This window comes from Kogia breviceps, chromosome 3 (assembly GCF_026419965.1).
Source record: "Kogia breviceps isolate mKogBre1 chromosome 3, mKogBre1 haplotype 1, whole genome shotgun sequence".
Lineage (NCBI taxonomy): Eukaryota > Metazoa > Chordata > Mammalia > Artiodactyla > Physeteridae > Kogia > Kogia breviceps.
Genome location: NC_081312.1, coordinates 136,595,344 through 136,622,209, shown reverse-complemented (window position 1 = coordinate 136,622,209; position 26,866 = coordinate 136,595,344). Strand labels below are relative to the sequence as shown.

Here is a 26,866-nt window from a genome sequence, read left to right as displayed (position 1 = left end):
CCTGTCCCAGGAACTGCCAAACTGGAGTTGAGAAGAGGGACTCCTTCCTCCTCTAGCTGTAAGGGTGTGAGCCTGGATCTCCTGCGGCCTGGTCCAGCTACCAGGAGATGGCCAGCCTGTGGGAATGAGCCTGATACCCAGAGAGAAGCAGGAAGAGACCTAGAGAGAAAGAGCAAAGGATCTTCAGACTCCTGGTCCCAGCTTATCCCTAAGGACAGCTCCACTCTGCTCTTCCCAGGTATATGAGCCAATGAATTCCTTTCGAATTCCTTTTGTGCTTAAGAGAGTTAGAGTTCCTTTCTTTCGAAATCTATCAGCTGCCTTTCTCTCCAACATGTACCCTGAATCTGACCACTTCTCCCCATCTTGGCCGTCATTATCCTGGTCCAAACCACCACTGTCTCTTGCCTGGATGAATGCAAGAGCCTCCCAATGTCTCCCATCTCCTCTCTCGCTCCCTTACAAACCATTCCCCACCCAGCAGACCAAGTGATCTTGGATAAATGTCAGTCAGATCATGTCACCTCCAGTGGCTTCTCTCTACATCCATACTCCTTATTCTGTTTTACTGCATGTTCTGTTTCTGTCTAGCCTCCAACTTTATCCCATGCCACCTCCCCACATCACGGCGCTTCAGCTACGTTGCTTTCTTTTCGCTCAAACTAATTAAGTTCATTGTTTCTTCAGTGCCTTTTCACTTGCCACCCCAGGTCTTTGCATAGTTACTTCTTTGTCATTCAGTTTTTAGTAAAGTAATATAGTAATCATAGCCCCTCATCTATTTCTGTATCATTTTGTTGTTTAAATTATTCACAGAAATTGTCACTAGTTGAAATTGTCTTATTTATATTTTACTTACTTTCTTGTTGCCCGTCTGTCCCCTAGAGTATGAGCTTCAGGAGACCAGGGTCCTTGCCTGTCTTGTTTACCTCGTGTCCACACAGTTGGTGTTCAAGTAATATTTATTGAATGAATGAGTTACGAAACGATGAGGAGCTGGAGTCCATTCTGGCCCTAGGTTCCCTGTTGCATCTCCTTTTCTCAGTCGTTCACACCGTGGACCAATATTAACTCGTAGAGGAGCTTGCACCTGTCATGTGACTTCATTCAACCCGTTTCCTCATTTGGGAAATGGGAACCCTACTCCTTACTGAGCCAACTCCAAGGGATGCTGGAGAGGCAAGGAGCCTGGGTGGGGGCGCGGTAGAGAAGCCCACCGATGATCAGAATTGAATACATGTGGCCTGGGGGGGAGTACCTCACTCCTGCTTCCCCACCAAACCCTTCCCACTCAACGCTCTTCAACCTGGCCCGCTTCCTCCTCTCTGGGTCACTCACACAGCCTCACGTGCCTTGCCTTCCCCACCCATGACCCTCCAAAGGTCTTATTTTATAGCTTCTTGTGAGGAATTCACAGGAGGCCATGACCCTCACTGGGAGAAAGCAGAGGCTGTAAAAGGCCAGGCTTGGCTCCCTGCTCCATGGTTAAATATTGATAATACCAGGAAATAAGGAGAGGCCTGGAGTGGGCATACCACACAGCCCCCTGCAATGACGGGACCTTCATACGGAGGGTCCTCCCCAGTCCATTCCCCTGGGCTGGCAAGAGGGTCTGGATGTTTTCTTTTTACCTGAGGCCAACAGATAAGAAGGAGAGCACTGGGCTCCTGGGTCTTGCTGATTGTGAAAGTCAGGTGGAGCCTGTTTGCCATCTGAGGCCTCTCATTCAAGAGGTCAGTCACCCCCAAGTGACAGAGAAGGCTCCAGGTGTGTGCTAAATGCAGAGCTACCAGATGGGCCTGGCTGCCCCAGGCTCTGCAGCGCTGCCCCCTAGGTGACAGCTGTGCGAAAGTTCAGGTGCAAAGACCATCGGTATTGCCCAGAAAGGAGGAAGAGGAACACAGGAATCGGTGCTGCTCACAACAGCAGATCAGACAAGTCCTCGGAACCCAGGACCCACCAGGACCCAGGGTGAGTGTCTTCAACCTCCCATGGGGATGAGTGGCCCAGGTTCTTTGGCAGGAATCACTGTCCAGTGACAGATGGTTAAGTCCTGTTTAAAATGCAGGAATCTCCTGGAGGGGCCTAAGGAGACATGACAACTAAATGCAATATGATATCCTGGATGGGAACCTGGAGCAGCAAAAAGACATTAATGGAAAAATGAAATGCAAATAAATCATGAAGTTTAGTTAATAATTTTTAAAAAGCAGAGATATTAATACCATGCTCACTCTAGAAGAAAACTGGATAAGTGCTCTGAGAGAACTGTGTCCTTTGTTTCTGTGGCATCTAACACAGTCAGGGAGGGCTGAGTTGTATCCATCTTATCATTCTGTTTGTTTCATTTGTTGGTATATTTTTATTATAACAATATTATACATATTTAAAACACACATTCCACTGTGGACATTAGCCCACATGCAAATGGGTACACTTAACTGATTGGTTTCAGTATCGCACTATCTTGATTACTGTAGTTTTAAAGTGAGTCTTGAAGTTGGGAAGCATAAGTCCTCTGACTTTGTTCTTCTCCTTCAATATTGTGTTGACTATTCTCAGTCTTTTGCCTCTCCATATAAACTTTAAATCCAGTTTGTCAATATCCATAAAACAACTTGCTGGGATTTTGACTGGGGTTGCACTGTATCTATAGATCAAATTTGTAAGAACTGACATCTTGATTAGTTCCACTAATTAAACATCCAAAATTGGAATTGTCTCAAAAGGTGTAAATACAATATATACATACTTTTTTTTATGTACAATATTATATGTTTCAGGTGTATAACATAGTGATTCATAATTTTTAAATGTTATACTCCATTTATACTTATTATAAACTATTGCCTATATTCCCTGTACTGTGCAGTATATCCTTGTAGCTTATTTTATACATAGTAGTTTGTACCTCTTAATCCCCTACCCCGATATATTGCCCCTCCCCCTTCCCTCTTCCCTCTGGTAACCACTAGTTTGTTCTCTATATCTTTGAGTCTGTTTCTTTTTTGTTATATTCACTATTTCTTTTTTATTTTTTAGATTCTACATATAAGTGATATCATACAGTATTTGTCTTTCTTTGACTTATTTCACTTAGCATAATACCCTTCAAGTCCATCCATGTTGCTGCAAATGGCAAAATTTCATTTTCTATGGCTGAGTAGTATTCCATTTTATATATATATATATATATATATATATATATATACACCACATCTTCTTTATCCATTCATCTGTTGATGGACACTTAGGTTGCTTCCATATCTTGGCTATTGTAAATAATGCTGCTGTGAACATTAGGTTGCATCTATCTTTTCTTTTTTAAAAAATAAATAAATAAATAAATTTATTCATTTACTTATGGCTGCGTTTGGTCTTTGTTGCTGCACTCAGGCTTTCTCTAGTTGCGGCAAGTGGGGGCTACTCTTCATTGCGGTGTGTGGGCTTCTCATTGCGGTGGCTTCTCTTGTTGCAGAGCACAGGCTTTAGGCGCGCGGGCTTCAGTAGCTGTGGCACGTGGGCTCAGTAGTTGTGGCTCGCGGGCTCTAGAGCTCAGTAGTTGTGGCACATGGGCTTAGTTGCTCCATGGCATGTGGGATCTTCCCTGACCAGGGCTCGAACCCGTGTCCTCTGCATTGGCAGGTGGATTGTTAACCACTGCGCCACCAGGGAAGTCCCTGCATATATCTTTTCGAATTTGTGTTTTCATTTTCTTTGGATAGTATATACATACGTTTAAAATACATACAAATACACAAAATATATATTTAGAATATACACACAAAATACATACATTTAAAAAAATGTAATTACATGTATTGTTTTCACAAAGGTAGTATGTGCTCACAAGAAATGTATACAATACAGAAGTGTTCAAAGTGGATGTCCCATGGGTCTAGGCCCCATCCCACTTCCCCAAAGGGAGTTGGTGTTTGGTGTCTTGACCTCCATGCTCTTTTCTCTGTGGGTATTCAGGGGGGCTCTGCATGTGCAACAGGGGCCTGTGGCCAGTGTTACTAATTAATCCAGGTACTCCTGCATCTGAGACTGGACAGAAACTCACAGCCCTTCTTAGCAAGTGCTCTGGACAGTTGGAGCTGGAACACAAGATCACATCGATTCGCCACTCCTGTAACTTTGTCTTTCCGTTATTCAGTATATATATTATATCCTTCAAATGAGTAAGTAGGTAGTAGGCATCTGAGTCCCTGAAAGTCTAAAAAAGTCTTTCTTTCTCCCTGACTTCCATCTCTATCTTGACACATGAATGATCATTCATATAGGAAAAACTCAGCTCAATATTATATGTGTCAAAATATTCTCCCTCAAAATCTGTAGATGTTTCTTCAGTTTTCTCAGAGCTGGAGAGCTGGAGAAAACTCTGATGGCAATCTTTTTATTAGTACCTTGTTCTTCTGTTTGGCTGTTTGCCATCCATTTGTTTTCAGATGTTCCTGGCTGAGCCTCCAAAGGCTATTTTGGATTGGAAGGCAGTGTCAGAGCGGGGGGGACTTGAGATGGCCTCTGGCCTCTCTTGTTCTCTCTTTGCCTCATTGTTTTCTTAGCCCTATGACATGATTTCATGATTGATCTGTTCAAAACCCTTCTCCTCCTGTTTTCTTTACTTGGATCTCCATTTCTGTTACCTGTTTCTTCTCCCCACCCCCAGTGATAATTATCCAAATGTGTTAAATGTGTCTTTTTAAAAATGTGTTTTTGTAAAATGTGTGTTGTTTTGTGTGCATATGTAAATTTTCATAAATGGTGTGGCATGCCCCCTTATGATCCTCAGGGACACTTTCTTTGAGATATAAATACACTCAGGATTAGAACTGCTGGGTCATGTGTACACTTACTTTGCCTAATTTGCTCCCTAGATGGCTGCCCCAGTCTACACGCCCTGGCAGTGCATAAGGCTATAGCCCCAGAGCCCCGCCAACACACGGCATTATCCACCTTCCAAACTATGCCAATCTAACAGATGTCAAGTGGTATTTCATTTTGTTTTAATTTTCATTCTTGTTATTTCCAAAGAGTGTATTTTCATATTCTTGCTAGCCTATTGGTTTTCCTATTTTGTAAACTGCCTATTTATATCCTTTACACATTTATTAGGGTTCTAGTCTTTTTCTTCTTAATTTGCTAGAATTCTTTGTATATTCTAGATATCAGTATCTTCTCGGAGAACGGGAGTCCCCTGCAAGAGTCCCACAGCCCATCAGTGGCTCAGTCCTCCTCACTCCCAGGTCAGTGCTCTTCCCCACACATGATGAGTTTTCATAAAGATTTGAGTGACTCCCACTTCTATGGTCTCTGCTTCTCCAGGCCCGACCTGTTCCGGGAGTTCCAGCTGTTTTGGTCCTGTAACTTTGGGCCTGAGGAGAGCTGGGTTTGGGCAGGGAGGGGAGAGTAAACTGGGGTGGGATATCCAGTCATGCTCTCTGCTTTGTCTCCAGCAGGCTTTGGGGCTTTGCAAAGAGCCAGAACCTAGGAGGCCAGGAGAGCACCTGGGGGCGAAGGGGCCTAAGGACTTTGTTGTCAGAAACATATCCCAACCAGAAGCAGTGGAATGGGCTACAAGGAGGAGCTTACTGGAGCCCCACCTGTCACCGAGGTGCCTCAGGAGCTGCTGGAAGAAATGCTTTGGTTTTTTCGCGTAGAAGATGGTAAGGGGTGGACACAACACTAAGAGAGGAATCTGGTTGAAGCCCCCTTCATGGTCCCCTCCTCTGCAGCAGACTGCATGTTTCCTCCAAGCCAGGGACTGAGGCTGAGGGGTCTCACTACCCAGAGGGGTCTGGCTAAACTGCACCCTCCTTTTCTCAGGGCTGGCCACTCATTTACTCATCCATCCTGTCATTCACAAATATTTATTAAGTTCCTTCTGTGCACCAGGCACTGTTCTCAGCACTGGGGTTACAGAAGGGAAAAAACAAAAATCTCCGCCCTCATGGAGCATACCTTCTAGTGAAAGAAACAGAAAATCAACAAATGACTAAAATGCATAGTGTGCTGGTGATGCATAATTCGGAGAGAAATTAAGCGGAGAAAGGGAATAGGAAGTGTGCTGCAGGGAACATAATGTGGTCAAGGAAGGCCTCCCTAAGAAGGTGGTGTTTGAATAAAGCTTGCGGGAGGTGAAGGAATTAGCCATGAAGATTATGTGGGGGAAGAACATTCCTGGTAGAGGGAACAGCAAACGCAAAAGCTCTGAAGCTAGATCCTGTCTCACTTGGGTACAGTGTGGGCCAATCTTGATTATCCAAATTCAGATTAGCCACTTTACGTATTGTCTGTGGACAGTGTGTTGAATCCAATTTAACTGCCACCCCTTCTTTCCTCCCTCCCTCCCTTCCTTCCTTTTCCCCTTGTACTGAACTTGGCTAGCCTCTAGCAAAACTCTGAAGACTGTGAAGTTTATCTTCACCCACACTCCTCCTTTGCCCACTATTATTACCCAGCTGCAGTGCTGTCTCCCGCAGGTAGATGAGAGCTTCTTCAGAGCAGAGATCTTATCTCCCTCTTCCCCCCCAACACTGGACTGGGAGTTCCCGCAGGGCAGGGGGCTCATTTTCAGCTTAGAGTCTCTCTACAATACCTGGCCCACAACACAGGAAGGTTGATGCTGTGAGCTGGTCTGTTAGAAGCCTGAAGGGCACCCTGCCTATCCTCAAGAGGCTCTGTCCTGTGTGTCCCTCCCCAGCAACTCCTTGGAATAGTTCCATGTTTGCCCTGGTGGCGGTGGTGGTCGTGATAAGCATTGTCTTCTTGGGAAGGAACATCCAGGCAAACAGGTGAGGAGCTGGTCTGGGGGTGGTCTATGGAGGGGATGGGCCCTGCCCTCCCAAAGGAAACCTAGAGAGGGGTCATCTAGGGGCCTTGGCTGTCCACCCTTTGGGACAGCAAAATGCATCCTTTAGGGTCCTTTGAGAACCCAAAGCTGCTGAAAAACTGGCAACTGTCCCTGATGACCACTCCTTGGCCCTGGCCAGCAAACAGGGCACGGGCTGGTGTATCTCAGAAGTCAGGATCTCTGGCTCTGGAGTCACACAAGCTAGGTTCAAATTCCAGTTCTGCCACTCAGTAGCTGGGCAAGACACTCAATATCTCCAAGCCAGCTTCTTCTTCTATAAATGGCAGTAATAACGGATTCCCTCCTCCTAGGATTGTGGCGAGTGCACAGTGGGGGCTTTTGCAGAGTTAGGGCTGTTCTTAAAGGGGAAAGCACCTGGGGTAATTTTGACATCTTTAATAACAATACTCCTTAACCCTGGATACACAACCAAATCACCTGAGGAGGGATATTAAAAACACAGAAATCTGTACCTCGCCTTGGAGATTCTGACACAAAGGGTGTAGGGTGAGACCTGGGCATTGGCATTTTGTTAAACTCCCTGGATGATTCCAGGGCTAACTTCTGAGAGCTCCTTGAAGGCAGGGACCACATTTGACTCAATTTTGTTTCCCCAAGCAACTGGCACAAAGTCTGGTTCTAGAAGTTATTCAATAAATGCTTGGTTCACCCATTCCCACTCATTCAATAATTACTATAGCCCTAGTAACTAGCAGTAACTTTTAAACAATGAGAATCTCTCCCTCAGATCTGTATCATGTTTTCCAATTTTTATTTTTTATTTTTTTGCGCGGTACGCGGGCCTCTCACCGTCACGGCCTCTCTTGTTGCGGAGCACAGGCTCCAGACGCGCAGGCTCAGTGGCCATGGCTCACGGGCACAGCTGCTCCGCGGCATGTGGGATCTTCCCGGACCGGGGCACGAACCCGTGTCCCCTGCATCGGCAGGCGGACTCTCAACCACCGCGCCACCAGGGAAGCCCATGTTTTACAATTTTAAAGGCTTTACAATTTTAAAGGCACCTTCACATTCTCTCACTTGATCAAGACAGCCCTGTAACTACAGAATAAGGTCACTGAAGATCCATGGAAGGGTTGGCCTAACCTCCATGCTCTTCCTTCTGTGCTATATTTTATGTCATCTATGAATCCTCCTCACAGTTCTGCTGTAAAGCCAGAAAGAAATAACCCAGTGCCCTTTGCTCACATTGGTAACTAGTCGTTATGAACTGCTATGGCCCAGTCATCATTCATTCCACAGAATAAGCTGAGCACCTGCTCTGCGCTAAGCTCCGCACTGACAGCGGGGGCCGCAGGGCTGGGCAAGATAGATTCAGCCCTGGCCTTATGGAGTTTACAGTTTGGTGGGGAGATAATTGTAGTTTAGAGTGACAGGTGGCGACTGTGGGACATATAGAGTATTGTGGGAGCACGGAGATGGGATCTGGGGCCTGCGGGGCAAAAAGAGAGAGAGCGAGGGTGGGCTATGGAAGCCTTCCAGACCAAGGGACAGCACACACCAAGCTCGAGGCGGGAGGAGGAGGGCCCGTGGGGCTGCAGTGTGGAGTGTGGGGAGGGCGGGGCGGGAGGAGGACAAGAGGCAGCAGAGCCCAGAGTGCACAGGCCCTGGGGGCCACCCTAAGGAGTTCAGGTTCCGGCTCATGGGCATTGGGGAGCCACAGAAGAGCTCTGCACAAGGACATGAAAGGTTTATGTTTTGGCAAGATCAGTCTGGGTGCAGGATATAAAAAGACCCACAGGGTATAGCCTCTAAGAAGGTGACCTTTCCTCTCTCACCCTGTCGGGAAGCATCCCCCTCAACAAGGTCACTTCAGAGACAAGGCAGGTGTCCTCAGAAGCAGCAGACAGTGAGATGCTCCCCTATGGCCCAAGCAGATTGGGCAGTCAGCTCTAACCACAGCCGGGTCCCTCTACTATGGCCAGGAAATAAATCTAGAGGTGGGTACTTTGAGTAGAACCACCTCAGAGGGAAGATATTTGGGAAAGTTATTGGAAGGAAGACTGGATCTTGAATGCCAGGTTAAGGGAGTGGGAGTGGGGAGCCACGGAAGGTGCTTGAGCTGGGGAGTGATGTGTACACACAGGGACTTCAGAATCATGATTTGGTGTGTGTAGGCCAGTTTGGAGAAGTAAGCACCTAGAGGCAGGAAGATTAGTTAGGAATTTCCTGAGGTAGTTTGTCTAGAGATGGGGTGGAGTGAGGGTGGGGATGGGGTGTAGGGTGACAAGGACCTGCACTAAGTAGGACGACAGCCCTGCAATGAGAAAATGTGGGTTGGTGAAAAGAACACGGGACTCAGAGTCAGGAAACTTAAACGCACGTCCCAGGCATGTGCTCCTTTGGCCCCTTGGAGCCACATTACATCACCTGTAAGGGGAGCAATAGTAGTTGAGCTCACAGGTGGCACTGAGGAAAGATGTTTCTCTGCCAAAAACCATGGCACCATCTTGGCTTCTCCCAAAACTGTTCCCAGAACTGTGTACTGGATTTCTACCTCAAACTCACTAACCCACCTGGGAGACCCAATCCTGCCCCAAACACTCAGTACCCCAACTCAGGGAACTCACGTTCCATAGTGTTTTCTCTCCTCCCAGAAATCAAAAGAGGCTGCCACAGGAAAAACAAACTCCAGAAGTCCTGTACTTGGCCGAGGCCAGAAACAAAGATGACAACAGCCTGACCATCCTGAAAGAGACTCTGCTCTCAGAAAAGCCTAAGTTGGCCCAGGTGGAAATGGATGTAAAAGACAGTGATGTGCCGCCAGTCATTCTCCCAGACCCACGAGAATCTGAGAGCTAGTTAGGGTGCAGGGCAGTGCCCCCGTGGTGTTAGCAGACAGAGTGAGTGAACTGCAATCAAACTAAAACCCTGTTAGGAAAAAACGAACAAAAACCTTTTTATTAAAATGCTTCTGGATGTGGGCAGTTGGCATTGCATAGTTTGTTCAAATGGCAGTGGTCCACACACAAGCGGCTTGAAGCAAAAGTGCAAAATCCAGAGCCAGCCTGTGGGTCAGGAAGCCTGGCCAGGACTCCTCACGTGGCCTTGAGGAGTTCACAGCCTCCCTCTGACCTCGGCTTCTCTGTCTGCAGAAGGTGGCTGAAGCCCGGGCAAGAGCTATTGTTTTCAATCCAAGCTCCTGGAAGGGCCGAGTGAGGGAGGATCAGGATTCTAGACTCAGAATCCCCTCCCCCTCCCTTCCCCCACCACAGGCCACTCCTCTACCTGCTGATCTGCTGAGGGTTCATGAAAGATTTCCTTTGGGCCAGGGGCCCTGCGGTAAAGAGAGCTAGAAAACTAAGAAACTCCCTGCCTCTGAGACCCTTCTCTTGCTAACGGAGGAATCCCAAAGGAGTGTCTGAGCCACCGTGTTGCAGTATAAGCTGTGGTGGCAACCCCAAATAATTTATGCAAAAATTTGCTTTATGAACCAAAAATGCTTTAGGTGGTATCTTACAAAAGTGGACTTTGAACACGCAGACCCACTGCCAAGGGTACTAGGTCCTGCTGCACCAGACTACAAATAGAAAACTGTGTTTCTCCCTACTGGATGTCTGATACAGCCAGTTGTGGGCTCCCTGGAGTCCTGGGTGATTGTCACTGGAGAGAATGACTTTGTTCTACAGTTTTGATCAGTAAACTTAAGAAGGCTGGTCCTGAGGGCCTGTGGACAGAGTCCTTGATTTAAGGTTGGAAAATACGGGGGCCCTGCCTCCTGGTGGAAACACACAGGAGGCTCCCTACACTGGCCTACCCGCGGCCCTCTCCCTCTACCCTCATTGAGAGGCAAAGGACCTGAAATAGGCCTTCCTGGGACACCTTTGCTTCTCACAGGCTGTACTGTAGGATTATTGCAACTAGATTTTACTTGGATAAACTGTGAGGTTTGTTGCCTGGGGGTTTTGTGAGGTCAGAAGGCAAGGGGAGGGCCAGGCTCTGGCCCCGCAAAACCTGCAGCTGCCCTGCCCTTCCCGTCCACCAGGAGGCGCTGAGACCTCAGGGCAGGATGCTCTCAGGCCCACACTTATGCAGTGCCTCCTGACGCTGTCCACCCAGAGCTGTCCACCAGGGGCCACATCAGGCCTGGCTGTAGATGGAGCAGGAAGGGTGATGGCGCCATGATGGACGCTGCAATTTTCTTCCACTTCAGGCTGACCCCAGGTCTCTGCGTTGTCACAGTGGCTGTTTCCTTCAGGGTGAGGGATGAGGTGGTTACCATGGAAACCGAGGTCTGGAGGGAATAGGAGCAGGATTTCTACCTGTCCCTATTGCTCCTACAGTGAACTGGGTGTCAGGGACACTGCCTGGTGCTGGAGGAGGGGTCAGCTGTCCACCAGAGGGTGAGGGCTGCTGTTCCATCAGAAGGAAAGCCGGTGGTGAGAAGCCAGCTCCTGCCCTGCAGACTGCCCAGCGCTGAGCCTGGAATCCTGAGCAGGGGCCCTCAGAAGATCTTGAAGCCCTTCAACAGTGTCAGGGTGGGTGCCTTGCGCTTGCTCTGAGCCCGGGATGACTTTACAGTGACCAGCTTGGCCTGGGCCACAGTAGGCATCTCCTTCAGGCTAGCAGTAGAAAGTGTGTTGAAGGTGCAGCTGGCCAGCCCGTGCCGGGCCGTGAGTGGGGCCTGGTGATGCAGGGCCCTCTCCTCGGAGATGAAGAGGGGCCTGGCCAGGGAGTTCTTCTCCATCTCCCGCCGTGCCTCCCGTACTGCCTCATGGAAGACGTGCTGCACGTGCTCGAAGTCCAGGCAGGCAGAGACCTCGAAAAACAGGCACCCAAACCTGCCCGCCAAGGCCATGCCCTCTGCCTGAGTGACCTGCCTGGCGGGGAAGCAGGGTGAGGTGGGGTCAGGAGCAGGCATCCAAGTCAGGCAGGCCCAGGCCTACACCTGGATCCTCACTTACTAGCTCGGTGACCATCTTCATCTCTCTGAGGCTCAGTTTTCTCATCAGTAAAATGGGATAATGAGAGCTGCCTCTCAGGGTTGTTAAGATTAAGAAGATGATTTGTGTCAAGTGCCTAGCACAGTCCCTGCTTATTAATAAATGGAGGTTGATGTCACCGAAGCCAGAATTCCAGAACGAGGCCGAGGGGAAGGGAGAAGCTGGCCCAAAGTCCCTGGCTAGACCCTGCCTGTGGCCAGAGGAAGATGTGCATTCCCAGCCCCACATCTCCTTGACTCCCTTGGTCAGGAAATGAGCCACTCTCAGCCCTGCCATGTGGGATCAGCTCTGGGGAAAGGCAGTGGTCTGGTTGGAAGGATGTGAGACCACAGCGTCCACAGAGGCCTGGTGGGCCGAGGTCCTGACTCAGGACGCCTGTGGTCAGCAGAGGTCTCAGGGCTCATGGCAGGGAGTTTTGTCTGCTTGCCCAGGAGAGAGCAAGGGGGACAGCACGAGAGAGGGAGCAGCACCTATCCCCAGCTTCATCCTGTACCACTTCCCATGATGATGGGATCGCGTATTTGTAACTAGGAAGGTCCTGAAAGCCATGGTAATCAGGGTGAGAGAAAAATACTGGCCCTTGGATAGGTCAGATGTCCAGAAGAGGCAGGGGGCGGGTGGGGGGAGGGGTCCCTGAGGGCTGGAGGCCAAGGTTTCAATGGTTAAATCTCACTGCTGAGCTGCCTCACCTGCCATTCCTGAGGACAGTGGTACAGCCTGGGAGATGAGAGGGGACACCAGGGTGGGTATGGTGGGAAAAGTTTTCTGAGCCAAGCAAAGGCTGGAAGTGGGCTAGCTCAACAAACAGAGGGAATGACTGGGACAAAAAGGGTCAGGGACAGAGTGCCTAATCCATTCCCCAACCAGGGCTGCGTGTCCTGTCAGCTCACAGATTCCTGAGGAACTCCTTTTGAAAGAACACTTGGTATTATGTGCCTTTGTGATGAACTTGAATCTGAAACTTTGTCATTGTGGGGCTTGAATAATGAGCTTTCAGAAACAAGAACCCCATACGTGCATGTGTGTGCGTGAATGGATGAGCAGGGCATATGACATTATTACCCTTTTTCTTATTTTGGCGTAGCCTAGCGAAAATGTTATCAGTGGTTATCACCGCTCTAACCCACATTTTACCCTTTAGCTACAAGACAATCATGGGAGACACTGACCAATGCTCAGCTAAAGATTACATTGTCTGTGCCTATCTAATCCTGACCTACCAACCTTGGGACTTGACCAAGGAAGGAAGTGGGGAGAAATCTCATGACTCCTTCTTAGGGAAACGATGCTGTTTTGCTCTTTGCCCCCAAACCACTTTAGCACAATCCCATTGGCAAATATTGGGACCAAAACAGTGGCCTAGTTTTTTTCCCTCATATTTAAAACTGGTTTATTCACAGTCCAGTCTTCTGATCCTTATTCTAGGCTCTGCGGGATCTGTGATTCCCCAAAGACTACCTTTTGGCCTTAAGATCACACAACTTTCCTCATTCCCTGAGATGGAATTTGTCTGGGTCTGAGGGTCTGCCCACCTTTGAAGGCTCCTACCGTGAGCCCCCTTCATGAGACCACCCCCCTTTCCCCAATGCCCATCAGCCCCGATCTATATTAAGTGTTCCCTCCTTCCTAACATCAGTCAGTGGGCCTTTGGGGCCTGGGGAAGCAGGAGTGACCAGCCCTGAGAAGGAAGGGACGAGAGGAAGGCTGGTGGGAGGTGCCCTACCTCGCAGGTGGACTGGCCACACAGGACGGATGTGCTGGTCGCTCATCAGGTGGAGGCATCACAGTCTCAAACGCCTCAGGGGCCAGGCGGGCAACTTGAATGTGTGGGGAGGGTGGAGGTAAGCCGCGGAGAGTGTGAGGCCTGTGTTCAGCTGGAAGGGGCATGCCCCGCCTCAAAGCATTCCAATTCCGGGTCTTTTAAAACACTGTGCCAGCCAAGCAAAATACGGCTGCAGCACTCAGGGGTCATCTGCCCTCTGGCCCAGTCTGTGGTCTCTGATTCAACTCCAACTCTTTCTAGGAGAACCTGACCTCAGCACAGCCAACTGTGGGAATGAGCCCGGGGACCACACCTGGGTGAGGCCAGAGCTGGTTGGACCAGAGCAGACACCTGACCCAGGTGGCCAATCAGAGCCTCTCTCCCCAGAATTGGAATTGGGCACTGGATGACCAGCCAGCTCAGGAAAGAAAGGGTGAGGCTGAGAGAGACCTCAGAGCCTCAGAAGGATGGGAGGAGTGGCCTCTCTTCTGACTTTCAGGGTCCAGCCCCTGTGCAGCCCAGATGCTCTTCCCTTCCTGCCCTTGGCTGCCTGAAAGCCCTGCCCACTGTATCCTTACAACACACCCCCTTCTATCTACATCCAAGGGGATTACTCTTCTTAGCAGCCAAATAATCCCTGAAGATGACACCGCTTTTACGAGAAAGGAGAAGGCGAGCTCTAGGATGTGGGACGAAGCGCCGCACTCACCTGTACTGGGCCATGTCCAGCTTGTTGCCCAGCAGCAGAGCAGGGTAGCTGCGCTGCGTCTCCTTCTCATGCAGAGCGAGCAGCTCCAAGTAGCTGCTGCTGCCCTCGAAGCTCTGGCGGCTGTCGACGCTGTACACCACCAGGAAGGTGTGGGCCCAGTTCAGGTAGCGCTCACAGTTCCTGGGGGTGTCCTGGGGCAAAGGAGGGCAGCCTCTGTCAGGGGCAGAGGAGGCCAGGGTAAAGGCCTTCACCGGAGCTGTCTCATCCCACCTCCCCACTCCCTGCATCTCTGTATATTGTTCCCCAGCAGGGCCCTTTTCAAAGGGGCACTTGAGTGTGGATTTGGCTTGTTGTGAAAGGAGACATTGTTTCTGAGCCTCACTCCCACCACCCAGCCACAGACTTGGAGACCTTGGCCTCTGGGGCACAGAGCCAAGACTTTGGCATGGCCCCTACAGAGACCTGGCTGTGCCTGGGCACTGCTGGTTTGGGGTCAGGTTCATGGTGCCCCTTTGGCTTCTGAGAAGAACTGGCATCCAGCCTTGGAGGGGGGTGGTGAGGACACAGGGAGATGTATGTTCTGGGCGGCAGGGCGGGGTTGGGCCAGGGGAGCCTCTGTGTAAACACGTGTGTGCACCTGGCTCCATGTGTACACAGGAATCAAGCCCCAGAGCACACAGAATCTCGGAGCTGACACCAACAATCATCAGGTCTCCCCAGGCCCCTTCTTATCCCTTCCCATTTGGCAAATCAATAGATTCAGGCCCAGAGAGGTCAGCACCTCAATCAGGGACGCATAGCAAATTGGAGCTTAAAAGGTTTACAGATTCCCATCTGAGGCCCACACTCTGGAAGCAGGACTTCCCAAGAGGCTGCACTGACTCTCAGCTCTTCATGGGTCATGGGGGTAATGTTACCAGGTCTGCAGTGTCCATGACCCTCAGGTGGACAAGCTGGTGGTCCACGGTCTCCTCGGAGCTGTAGGTATCCTCTGCAACACAGACGGTCAGCCCAGTCAGAGGCAGGGCAGGCCACTCGATGGTAGGCTGGGTCTGAGTCCCAGCTTCCCTTTGCTGGATCCCCGTGCACCCCTGGGGGACTTGCTCTGGGGCTGGCTGAGCCGGGACCACTGCAAAGACCTCGGCTCTCACCCACATGGAGGACACGGGCAGACCCTCCCACCAGGGAGATGCTGTTCCACCTGTCATGGCCCAGAGCACCAGAGGGCACTCATAGAACATGCCACAGGGTATGGGATTGTGTTCTGGGTCCACCCACCACACCTGCAGGATGGAGTGAGTGTGGGGCTCACGGGCCCAGTGAGCAGCAGAGGCCTCAGGGGCTGCACTGCCAGCCCCTCCCACCTGAACCCCAAGCTTCTCCACCCCCTTCTCCTCCAACCACAGTACCTGGCCCACAGGAAGACCCCAAGGACAATCAGGACAACCCTCTGGCCCCCGGTGGGGAAGGGACAAGAAAGGAGAAACACACAACATGACTAAGGCAGGGGCCGGGAGGGCGGGGCGGGTCAGACCCTGTTTAGAAGACCCGAGAAGGAGGGGCAGGGGATGGGGGAGGGAAGGACTGGGAGTTTGGGATTAGCAGAGGTGAACTATTATATACGGGATGGATAAACAAGGTCCTACTGTATAGGACAGGGAACTATAGTCAATATCCTGTAATAAACCATAATGGAAAAGAATATTCAAAAAAGGTCTCTATGTGTGTAACTGAGTCACTTTACTGTAGAGCAGAGACTGGCACAACGTTGTAAATCAGCTGTATTTCAATAAAGAAAAAGAAGTCCCAAGAAGGTTTTACAAATAATCCTCGTCAAAATAATAGCAGAGGAATCTAGGATGGTTGAAAGTTTTAGGTTGGAGATGGGAATCAAACCCAACTTCAGCTACTTTTTAGCTGTGTGCCTTGGCCAAGTCATTTCAGCATTCTGAGACTCTGTTTCCTCATTTTAAAATAGGGATGATGTGATAACAGTGGCTAACAGTTTTCAGGTTTTTACTCTGTGCCAGGCGCTGTGCTAAATGCTTGTCCCTGCACCATTCACAGGGCTGCATGAGGACTGGATGGGCCCCTAGGCATGAGGCCTGGCCCTCCACAAATGCCTGGTAAAGGACAGTGGGGACATAGTGCTCCAAAGTTTCCAGGGCAGGTTCACATTCCTAGGTGATTTTTTTTTATACTTTTTATTTTGAAATAATTTTAGACTCATGTGGAAGTTGCAAAATAGTACAGGGAGTTCCTGTGTACTCTTCCCCCCACCTCCCCCAATGTTAGCACCTTACATAACCATAGTACAATGGTCAAAACCAGGAAATTGACATTGGTACCATACTATGAACTACACCACTGACCTTATTTGGATTTCATAAGTTTTTACAATTTTTTTCTAAGTTCTCATGACCTCAAACCTGAGAAAGTATCAGGTGGCCAGGCCTGCAAAGAGGACCTCGCTGTTACAATCATTCTCCCTACCCCCAACTTTCCCCTGTGCCACTGGCCCACACGTGTGAGTGCACTTGGCCCTCACCTTTCCCTGGGGAGGGGGTGCCCCTGTGCCCCAAGTGACCCCAAAGAAGAACCCTCTGGGCAGAACTGGAGCCCTCTCTGCCTGTTGGTAGCAGTCACTGTGAGAAGAGTACCCCCCAGCCATGGTAGAATTCACAAACACTTCTCTCTGAGGGCCACTGGCAGCCAAGCCAGACCTGGACACACGCCAGGTCCAGTAGCAGCCAGCAGGAGTCATAGACAGCTCCTGTCCCCAGCCTGCTGTGGGGACTTGGATAAATAGCCGTTCTTGTTCAAAGACAAAAAAAAAAAAAAAAAAATCTAATGGAAAATATGCCCTAAATGTTTAACTATATTTAGTGCAAGAAGAGCTGCCCCTGGATACCTACATCTTCTTCAGATTTTTCTTTATTTTCCTGCCAGAGTTGTCTGATGCATGCCTTTTAGGTGCTTCCCAGCTTCTGTGCCCAAACAGGCACCATGCTGTGCCCAGCTCAAGGAAATATATTAGCCCAACCTTGGTCTCCTACAGTCCCTTAAATGCAACAGCCTTTTGAGGTTGCTGTTAGCTCTTCCATAGAGAGATGACAGGAAGGTGAGGCCCAGAAAAGGAGAGAACTCTCCCACAGCCACACAGCACCCTATCAGAAGGAACTTGATCTTGGGGCTCTACAGTGGGACCCCCTCACTCCCTCTGCTTAGTGGACAAGCCAATTCTCCAGCTCTATCTGTGCAGAGTCCAGGGAAAGAGCAGAAGCTACCCGTCCAGCTGAGGCCATGGAACATGCATGGGCCAAGTGGAGAAGGCTCAGAGGTCATGAAATCATCTTATTCAGCTCCCTCCCCCTTTGCAAGTGAGGTGACTCCAGGGGCTGGGGATGCAGTGGGGGCTCCTTTCCAAGTCACAGTAATGTCCTGCCTCCCCATCACAAAGTCCCTGCCCTCAGGTCATTCTAGAGTCCTTTAGTAAATACGGGTTTCATAACTTCTAGTTCTAAATAACATTCTTAGGACTTCAATGCTGAGAGACGATCCCTTTCCCAAAGTATTTTTCTCTCATTTACAGTAATAATTTTTAAAACATCACTAAAGGAGCTCTGGTCAGAGTGTATATGGGATGATGCTTCAGAAATGGTGCCTGTATCCTTGTTGGAGCAGGATGAGGAGAAGAGCGGTGAGAAGCTTGTCATTCTGCCCTGGGCAAACCAGGTGAGATGCCCCCAATCCCTCTGTGAGAGGAGGGTGTTCTCCTGGATACCCCTGCTCGCTTCCTGGAGTGCTCAGCACAGGCGAAGCCCTTTCACAGGCACTGACTCTCTTGGCTCCTACCAACTCTAACAGTCACAACCTATAACAAGGCACAGCTCACACACAGAGCACAGTCTATTAGTCCTATATTCCAGATGGGGAAACCAAGGCTCAGAGAGCCCAGTGCCACACAGACTTCTGACTTCAGGTCCTTGACAGCATAAGGCCACCCTTAGTGGAGGGCAACTGGAGTGGTGTCTCATCTTCCTTTGTACCTGAGGTTCTCCATGATCTTAGGCAAACCACTGAGCCCTCTCTGCCTCAGTTTCTTTACCTGTAAAATGGGGATAATAATAGGAGCTCTTCTTTAAAGGGTAACCCTAAAACCAAAATTCAAATCCCATGTTTAACAGCATCTGTGTTGTGCCTAGCACTGCACTCCAAGCTGGAAATAGGAATGAACACCACAGGTGTCCACCCTCAAAAGGCCCCTTTGAGCTCAAGCTCTTGGAAGGTGTTTGAAAAGGGGAAAGGATGGTTTTACATCTCCACATGGCTAACTCTTCCTTGGACGCTCAGACCTTTCTCCACAGAAGGAAAGGCTCTGGTCCAAGAGTCCCCCACTGTTGCTGGAACCAGCCATGGGATGGTGGCAGGAATGTTCAGACAGTGGACAGGACCCCCAAGGAGCAGCACTGGCCTCCCAGAATGGCCGACAGGAGAGCGTTTGGCCATTTCTCCAGCTCAGAAGCTCTCAGGGTGCGGTACAAGACCAAAGGCTGAGGTGACTAACCACTGTAGGGCTGCCACACCCCTGCCCTAGACGGTTTGACCATACATTCCCCTACCAGTTCAGAACTCCAAAATTGCTCAACCAGGAAGCTCAAACCACCACTGTAATAAGCTCCTCTGGTGGGACCCTGCCTGAAGGGTATGGATGGGGGACAGGAAGAAGAGAGACTGGAGATAGGTTGCCAAATAAAATACAAGATAACCAGTTAAATTTGAATTTCAGATATACAGCTAATACTTTTTAGTATAAGTATGCTCCATGCAATATTTGAGGTAGGCAGAATCTGTCTTTTGAGGCACTGTCCTTGAGAATCTCCATTTTCCCTCCCCAGACGTCCCTGCTGTGTGCCTTCCCTTCCCACCCACTCCCCCACCCCGCCCATCTGACTTCATGCTCCTGTGTCTCACTCCCCTGGGCACTGACCTCTGCTAATCAATGGGCTCCCCTCACACCTGCTGGTGACCTTGGCCCACAAAGCTCCTTGGGCCTACTTCCTCCGCTGTAGCCAAGGGGCTGTGTCAAAGCACAGGCGGTCACACCAAACTTTGAGGAACAAACCCCCTAAGGACTGTCCGAGAGTTGCCTGCCCTGCACTCCTGACTTAGCGAGGGGACCCCCTCTGCTTCCTCTGCTTGACCTCTGGGGTTCTGTGTAAGATCTCCTTGGAAGAAGGGATTCTGCTACGTAAGGAATAAATTCTGAAAACCATTGGACTAAGTAGCCTTGACATCCCTTCTTGCTCTGACACTGGGATTCAACATCCCAGCCTGGACTGAGGGGCTGAGGGGCACCAGTGAGCTGAGGAGCTCTTTCCTTCCGGCGTGAAGGGCGCATTCCATCAGAGGCCTGCCGCCGGTGGTGCTGCACTGTGGAGGTTTCATTTGTGGGAAACCAGGGTCCTCCCGAAGCCCTCGGCTTCCTCAGAGGGACTTCAGGGGTTCCACAAATGCCTCATTCAATTCTTATGAAGGGGGAAGATAATCTAAGACTGCAACCCCCATTTCCAAAGAGCAAAGAGCATCCAGACACCCCATTTTTCTCAGTGGAAAGTTTATCATAAAGAAATGTTATAAATGTGAGCTTTAAGTTACATTTATATTAATAAAATTCTGCTTTTACGTATTTAGATATTGGGCTTCCATGTAAGAGGTTATTTGAGGAAAAGGTCCTGCTTCTAAAATTAATTTTCAGAAACAGTGATCTAATTAACTTGGGTGAATCTCAGCCACCACAGATGCGAAGCCATTTGAGGAGAAAGAAGGAAGGAGAAGTGAATACGCATTCAATGTCTCTGTGGGTCAAGTAGTACGCTACATCTTTTACATGTGTTATTTCTTTAATCCTCACAGTAATTCTCTGAGATAGGTATTTTTATGCCCATTTCACAGATGAGGAAACAGAAGCTCAGAGAGCTTAGGTGACTGCTTCAAAGGTGCAAAGCCAATAAGTGACAGAGCCAGGATTCAAATTCAGCTCTGACACCAGGGCATCCCTTTTTCCAATACACCATCATGATACCAAACAAGCTACTAAACAAGACTAGTTTTCTTGTGTGGTTAAAAAACTGGTTTAGAAGCCAGTATTACTAGGGAATTTCCCAAATGTCTTGTCCAGCTTTTCTGGAAAAGTACACTGAATAACCATCTGGAAGAAAAACACTTAATGGATGTGGACATTCTGTAATGCTTGATTTTTTTTTTTTAAGTTTCATCATACTTCATATTTTAGGGCAAATCAACTTCTCTCAGTTCTCTTAATTGGGCTACCCCCAAGTTGTCTGGGGTGAGCTGTGGAAGGGTACATTTTTGGAACTTAAAACATTTTGTCGCATGGGCTGAGTCATCCTGGTGGCTCCTCCCCTCGGCCCCCAGATGTGTGGTCCTGGTCAGGCCTGGGCCCACCACGGCATATGTGTGTTTGCAGGGGAGATCCAAGTGGGCACAGCAGGAGGGACAGGGAGGAGTGGGCCCTTACCCAAGTTGGGGTCATATTCGCTGATAAACCTCCTGGTCAGAAACTTCACCGTCAGAGCTGCAAGGAGGAGAAAGAAGTTGGCTCAGTCTCCCCATCGTGTCTGGCTGCTGGGCCCTGGAGCCTGCCCCTCTCATTTTAGGGAGGACTTATCTAGCTTCTGTGACCCCTCTGCTCTCTGGAGAGCTGGGGAACTGGTTTGAGAGGCTCAGGGGAAACCAGAAATATGGGGAACCATGTCCTCCCCGGTTGCATTCTGGGATTTTTTTGTGGGGAGGTGGATGGTGGCGAGAAAAGAAATGAGAGGCAAGCCTGAGGGGCGTTTGTGAAGACCCTAACCAAGGGGTCTGCACCCAGGCAAGCAGTTACCTTAGGGTCAACTTGCTGAGACTCAAAGTGAAGAGAGACCTCCTCCACCCTTGACAAGGCACAAAGACTCTGAAGTGTGGAGGCATTTATCCCCGCTTTGGCTACAAGCCAAAGAGAGAGTAAGAGCTGAGTTATCAGTGGGTGATCTCTGGGAGGGATATGAACCCCCGAATCCCAAGTAAACACACTCTAGTCCTCAGTCCTCGAGTCTTGGCTCTAAGACCTCCACACTCATCATGGGAGTCTCACAGAACATAAAACCTGGGGAAGTCCTCCCCAGGTGGAATGCATTAACAAGACTGATTTTGTTCAGAATTTAACCACATAAAGCTGAGGGCCAGCCCACTACTATACTGAACTCTTAAAAAGTAATGCAGTATTTTAAAGAAAATCCTTAAAATTCTTTCCCAGGATTCCTAACAGTGTCAGTTTGCAAACTAATACCCAGGGAATACATATTTTAAAATTTTTAATTCTTTCATTCATGTAGTCACTAGCTAAACTGTACCAGTGACAGGGCCGCAAATAACAATTTGATTTTCAAAGGGAAGAGGGCAATTCTTTTCTCTAGGAAAGCATGATTCAGAATCCCATCTCTGAGCCAGGGGGCTGGCTTCAAAAGTAGAGAATAGGCTCCCAGTGAGTCTCAAAGAATACTCTGGAGAAGGAAACTCACAGCTGAGTCCATGATGGCCATTCACTAATGGCTGCAACTGGAAAAACAGCCAGTGGAGGAGCCCCCTCTGCCTTCCCCCCTTCAGCTGCCTGGGACTGGGAATGGCGGGGAGAGCAGTGAACCCTTTTTCTGGATCTTTGCCTATGGTGAGACCCCCCCCACCCCCACCCCCTGGGCTCCAGCTGCCAAAAGTGGTGAAGGCAGAGTTCAGTGTTGATAGAAATGGCCTGAGTGTAAATCCAAGCGCTTTGTTCATCAAGGACAAGTCCGAGGCACCTGAGACCACAGTACAATGTGTTTCCTTAAAGTCAAGAGAGGGGTCTGACTTGAAACAAATACATTTGATAAGAATTCACACTTTGTTCCAGAATCCCAGAGAATCGGGGTGGGGAGTGGGTAGCAGCCTCTCCCTGGGAAATCCCCAAAGCCAGCGACTTTTACCACCTCCCTTCAGGGTCCTGGGGCCCCTTCTCCCCTGGCCTAAATCAAGGAGCTGCAAGGCTGCGATTAAGCTCCGTAGGGGCCCTGGGCTGGGGATCAGTGCCTAACAGGTCCCTTTGGTGCCAGTCACCAGGGCTGACTGCTGGCCAAGAAGAGGAGATGCAGGGCGGTAAATGGCAAGGCGGAGACCAACAGAGGACTGGGAGACACAGAGACAGAGGGGAGACAGCTGGGGTCACAGACAAGGAGGACACAGACACAGTAGGGAGACACAGAGGGAAAGACAGGCAAGGAAGAGAAGACAGCTGAGAGATGGAGGAGCTGAAAACAAGCTGAGGGAGAACCAAGCAAGAGAAGCTGAGGCAAAGAAGGATACCATCACGGTGTCTCATCCAACCCACCTGGGCGCAGGAAGCCCCGAAAGCCAGTGGAAGAGCCTGCCCGCAAGCCCACAGCGCCCGGTTCCCTCCACCGCTCCCCGTCACGCGCGACCCCGCCTGACCCCTTCCCTTCCGCCCGCACCACACTCACCGGACTTGCCCACCCCGCGGCGCCCCAGGATGGCCAAGTTGACCTCGAGGGGAGCGCTCTGCTGCCCGCTGCCCGCGCGGGGTTTCCCGAACACCGAGGACATGGCGACGCTGCGGAGAGGGACACGGGTCCTGGCTTAAGGGCCCCGAGCAGCGTGCCCGCCCGTCGGGGCCCTCGGGAGCGAGCGGCGGCCTCTCTGGCACTCGCGGCCCCGTCTGCGTTGGCCTCCCGGGCCCCGCGCCTAGCAGGCAGCCTTCCCGCTGCCAGGCCCGACCGTGCGGGGAGGAGGGGCCGGGGGAGCCTGGCGGGCGGGGCCGCCCGAGCGCCGCCAAACTCCTTGTAAGGGCTGCAGAGACCCCTGCGAGCGGAAGAGATCTCCGGCCGGCCGCGCCCCCCCAGGGCCTTGCTGGACCTCGAGGGCCGGGCGGCGCCGTCACCCTTCGGAGCTCCCCCCAAGACCCGGCGGGAAAGGACAAGTACCGGAGAGAGGGAGGCCAGGGATAGGGGAAGGATGTTTCCAGCCTTGTCTGAATCTCCCCTCAATCACTTCCCATCTGCAAGAAGATCCCGCCTCCCTTTCTTTTACCCAGCTGGCCCCGCCTCCTCCTCCGGGAAGCCTGCCGGGTTTAACTCCGAGCCTGGTCCTTTCTCTGGATCACAAGGCAGCTCAGCCTTGGCACACAACTTCCCCGACCACATTACCCTGCCCTTCGGTGTGGGGACTCTCAGGCATCACTACAGAACCCGTAAAGAATCCTAGCTTCTGGGAACGGGTGGGGGGGGGGAGGCTTGAGGGGAGATGACTTTACTAAGATTTCATGGCCAATCTGGGTGCAGCTTCAAGAAACCAAACCCATTCTGGATTACGTTTTCTCCCTGTTGGGAGCTAATGAGTCGCATGTGTTTGCAGCCTAGTGTGTAAATGGGGCATTTTATTCTAAAACCTGGCACTCCCTCTTGCCTATGATTCTGGGATTGGTGGATGAGCCTGGCAGGGTTACCTGTCATTCCCCTTGAAACCCGGGGTAAATCTGGTCATGCTCGAAACAGGGCAAAGGGCTGACATGAAGAATCTGGACATTTAGGATCTAGTGCCAGCTCTTTCACTGGGTGACCTTAGGCAAGTCATCTCACTTCTTTGGGCTTTGGTGTCCCCATCTATAATACTAAAGGATGGGGAAAATAAATCCAATTCAAGCCTAACTGAGAGTGACAAAATCAACCCTGGTTTCCATGTCTGAGTACTTTCTAGAACCGGGGGGCCTCTCTTTTGGAATACACTCCAGGTTTGAGTGGAGAAAGATATGGGAGTCTCGGAGACTTCTCACTGCAGCCCTTCCCCCTCCAACCCCAAACCCCTATCCTCCCATAGCTAATCTACCCACCCACGTGCAAAAGAAACCAGGAAAACCCAGGTCAGTAGGCGGAGGGTCTGGAGTCAGAGCCTGACGGTAATAGCTTCTCCTCAACCAAGAGAGAAAATTATTTTCCAGGACAGGACATGAATACTGACTCAGCCTAATAGTGTTTCTGGGAGATCATGGTAAACCAGCTGTGTTATTAAGACTCTAAGGTGTTGGGAGGAATTTGTTTAGATTACACCCACAGGCCAGAATCGCTCACAGAGCTAATAGCCAAGGGTTTTCCTTTGAGTTGTAGAAGGAGAAAAAGTGGGGACCAAGTTCTAGCCACATCCCTGGGCTGGCCCTAGTCCTGGGAGGACAGACTGGTTCTGGGTGGGGCTATGGGGAGACTCAGTCTCACTGGAGGACTGCTGGAGAGAGGGCAGGCTGTGGACCCCCAGAGGCCCAACTGGGAGTAAACCTGGGCTCTGCTACTTCCCTACTTATGTGATTTTGGAGGAGTTACATTCCTTATCTTTAAGACTCAGACCAAATAGCAGATGGGAGCTGCAAGGAGGCAGGTTCCAGCTCAGTGTGAGTGTGAACTCTAATCACCTGAGCTGCCCATAGTCAGAAGGGACTACTGTCTTTGGAAGAAGTGAGCCCCCTGACACTGAAGGCAATCAAGGGGATGACACTTCAAGGAAGTGTTGTAAGGAGACACCACAATGATTTGCAAGATGGGATGAGACGATCTTAACTCACTTCTATTTAAGAGATTATTTGAATTCTTTGCCAGCTGGTTACTCAGGCCCTTGGCTGTGACCACTAAGTGCCCAAAGTCTGCCCCTCCTACAAGGCTTGGGAGGAAAACAGTGCCCATCTCACAGCTGCAACCACTCCCGTTCCCCATCCTCAGCCTCCTCATCTGTGGGTTGCTTGTCCAGCACTCAGAAGTGCCCATTGTGGACCGGAAAGGCTCTTGCAATCAGTCACTTACTGCCAGACTGTGGAATAAGCTAATTTGTCCATCTGGGCCTCAGTTTCTCATTTTATTACTCCCTGAACATTTTTTCTCACACATCACTGTATTCTCAACCACTACCAACAGTTCCAAAATCTATCCAAAAACACAGTCAAAGGACTTCCCTGGTGGTCCAGTGGTTGAGATCTGTGCTTCCACTGAGGGGGCACGGGTTCAATCCCTGTTCTGGGAACTAGGGTCCCACATGCCGCATGGCGAGTCCAAAACAAACAAAACAAACAAACAAATACAGTCAAATAATTATGGAAATTTGATATAGGAAATTTGAAGTGCTGAGTCAGACCTAAAAGATTAAAATAGGGCTTCCCTGGTGGCGCAGTGGTTGAGAGTCCGCCTGCCGATGCAGGGGACACGGGTTCGTGCCCCCGTCCTGGAAGATCCCACATGCCACGGAGCGGCTGGGCCCGTGAGCCACGGCCGCCGAGCCTGCGCGTCCGGAGCCTGTGCTCTGCAACGGGAGAGGCCACAGCAGTGAGAGGCGGGTGTACCGCAAATTAAAAAAAAAATTAAAAATAAATAAAAGATTAAAATATAAAAATTTCAACATTTCCACCTATGTCATTCCCTGGTGGGGTACAATTTATTGAAAGGAATAGTCATTGTTTCTATACACAAATTATTGACCTGTCTTGGGGATTTTTAAAAAATCTATGAATAATGTTGAGCTGAAAGGACTCTTTGATTTAAAGGATTTGAAATACATGTGTTTGGAATTCCTACCAATGAGAAATCATCATTGACTCTCAGGTGACCTTCTTGGTCTATTTTTCAAAGACCCCAAATTCATTCAGAATTCCCAGAGCTTCAGTATAATTAAATATCTATTAGACTAAGCCAATATGATAATAATCTCCTTGAATTATTCACAGTGCTTTATGCACTTCTGTTTTTTATCCATCTGATCCTTATTATCATCCTAAGAGGTAGTTATCACACCCATTTCATAGTGGAAGAGTTACAGAGACACCTTGTCTTTAAAATAGGTATGATATTAAGTATTAGATAACATGAAAATATTCCACCTAGAGGTTGGCCTATAGCCCCAAACAGCAAATGATAGTTCCCTTCACTCCCCTGGACACGAAGAGCTCACACTTCTCACCCAACTGCCAAGAAGCCACAACTGTTTAGTGACCAGGAATTTGGGCACTTTGGGTCAAGAGAGAGGTTATTCTGCTAGGGCCAGTATCCCAACCCTCCTTATCATCACCTCCCCACGTTTAAGGCTCTTATAATGGGCCCTGAGGCCCTCGAAATGCAGAGGATGTGGCCCCTCACCCAGCCGTGGTCTTGCAGCAGGTGCTCAATAGGTGGCTCTGGAGTGAGTGGGGCACATACAGGTCTAGACAGGTAGGACTAGATCCTGCCCTTGCCACCCACCCCTACTTCCACCCCCAGAAGCCATTCCACATAAAGCTAACCTTTTGGGACCCCTTTGTGATGTCACTGCATTCCCTGGAGGCACAATATGACAACCACTTCTGTGATTTTTCAATTATAAATTCAGATGTCAAAACTGAACAGAACCTTAGAATTCAGATGCAAGCTCCACTTTACAGATGAAGAACTGGGGACTTCCCTGGTGGTCCAGTGGTTAAGGCTCTGCACTCTCAATGTAGGGGGCACAGGTTTGAT

General features: G+C 49.9%; 2 protein-coding genes across 4 annotated transcripts; one reads left to right on the top strand and one right to left on the bottom strand.

Moving 5' to 3' along the window:
* The first annotated feature begins 5,505 nt into the window (after nucleotides 1-5,505).
* SLC51B (SLC51 subunit beta) lies at nucleotides 5,506-9,696 on the top strand. Its single transcript, XM_059057838.2, has 3 exons — nucleotides 5,506-5,669; nucleotides 6,707-6,797; nucleotides 9,472-9,696. The coding sequence occupies exons 1-3, from the start codon at nucleotides 5,573-5,575 to the stop codon at nucleotides 9,674-9,676; spliced, it is 393 nt and encodes a 130-aa protein (XP_058913821.1). The 5' UTR covers nucleotides 5,506-5,572; the 3' UTR covers nucleotides 9,677-9,696.
* RASL12 (RAS like family 12) lies at nucleotides 5,860-23,364 on the bottom strand. 3 transcript variants are annotated; one of them, XM_067029648.1, is made up of 6 exons: nucleotides 23,324-23,364; nucleotides 22,844-22,953; nucleotides 20,830-20,886; nucleotides 15,206-15,279; nucleotides 14,289-14,479; nucleotides 5,860-11,694 (listed from the first exon to the last, which is right to left on the bottom strand). In XM_067029648.1, the coding sequence occupies exons 2-6, from the start codon at nucleotides 22,944-22,946 to the stop codon at nucleotides 11,319-11,321; spliced, it is 801 nt and encodes a 266-aa protein (XP_066885749.1). In that variant the 5' UTR covers nucleotides 22,947-22,953; nucleotides 23,324-23,364; the 3' UTR covers nucleotides 5,860-11,318. The 3 variants fall into 3 exon arrangements, with proteins under 3 accessions (XP_066885749.1, XP_058913786.1, XP_066885750.1); XM_059057803.2 differs by lacking the exon at nucleotides 23,324-23,364 and having other exon boundaries at nucleotides 22,844-23,089; XM_067029649.1 differs by lacking the exon at nucleotides 23,324-23,364 and having other exon boundaries at nucleotides 9,757-11,690; nucleotides 22,844-23,105.
* Nucleotides 23,365-26,866: the final 3,502 nt, after the last annotated feature.

Excerpts from the sequence above, each read along its gene's own strand:
- SLC51B (XM_059057838.2), top strand. The coding sequence starts at position 5,573 with ATGGGCTACAAGGAGGAGCTTACTGGAGCCCCACCTGTCACCGAGGTG. Across the intron at positions 5,670-6,706 it reads GTTTTTTCGCGTAGAAGATG|CAACTCCTTGGAATAGTTCC; the intron begins GTAAGGGGTGGA and ends GTCCCTCCCCAG. Across the intron at positions 6,798-9,471 it reads AGGAACATCCAGGCAAACAG|AAATCAAAAGAGGCTGCCAC; the intron begins GTGAGGAGCTGG and ends CTCTCCTCCCAG.
- RASL12 (XM_067029648.1), bottom strand. The coding sequence starts at position 22,946 with ATGTCCTCGGTGTTCGGGAAACCCCGCGCGGGCAGCGGGCAGCAGAGC. Across the intron at positions 15,280-20,829 it reads CGAATATGACCCCAACTTGG|AGGATACCTACAGCTCCGAG; the intron begins GTAAGGGCCCAC and ends TCTGTGTTGCAG. Across the intron at positions 11,695-14,288 it reads CTGGACATGGCCCAGTACAG|GCAGGTCACTCAGGCAGAGG; the intron begins GTGAGTGCGGCG and ends CTTCCCCGCCAG.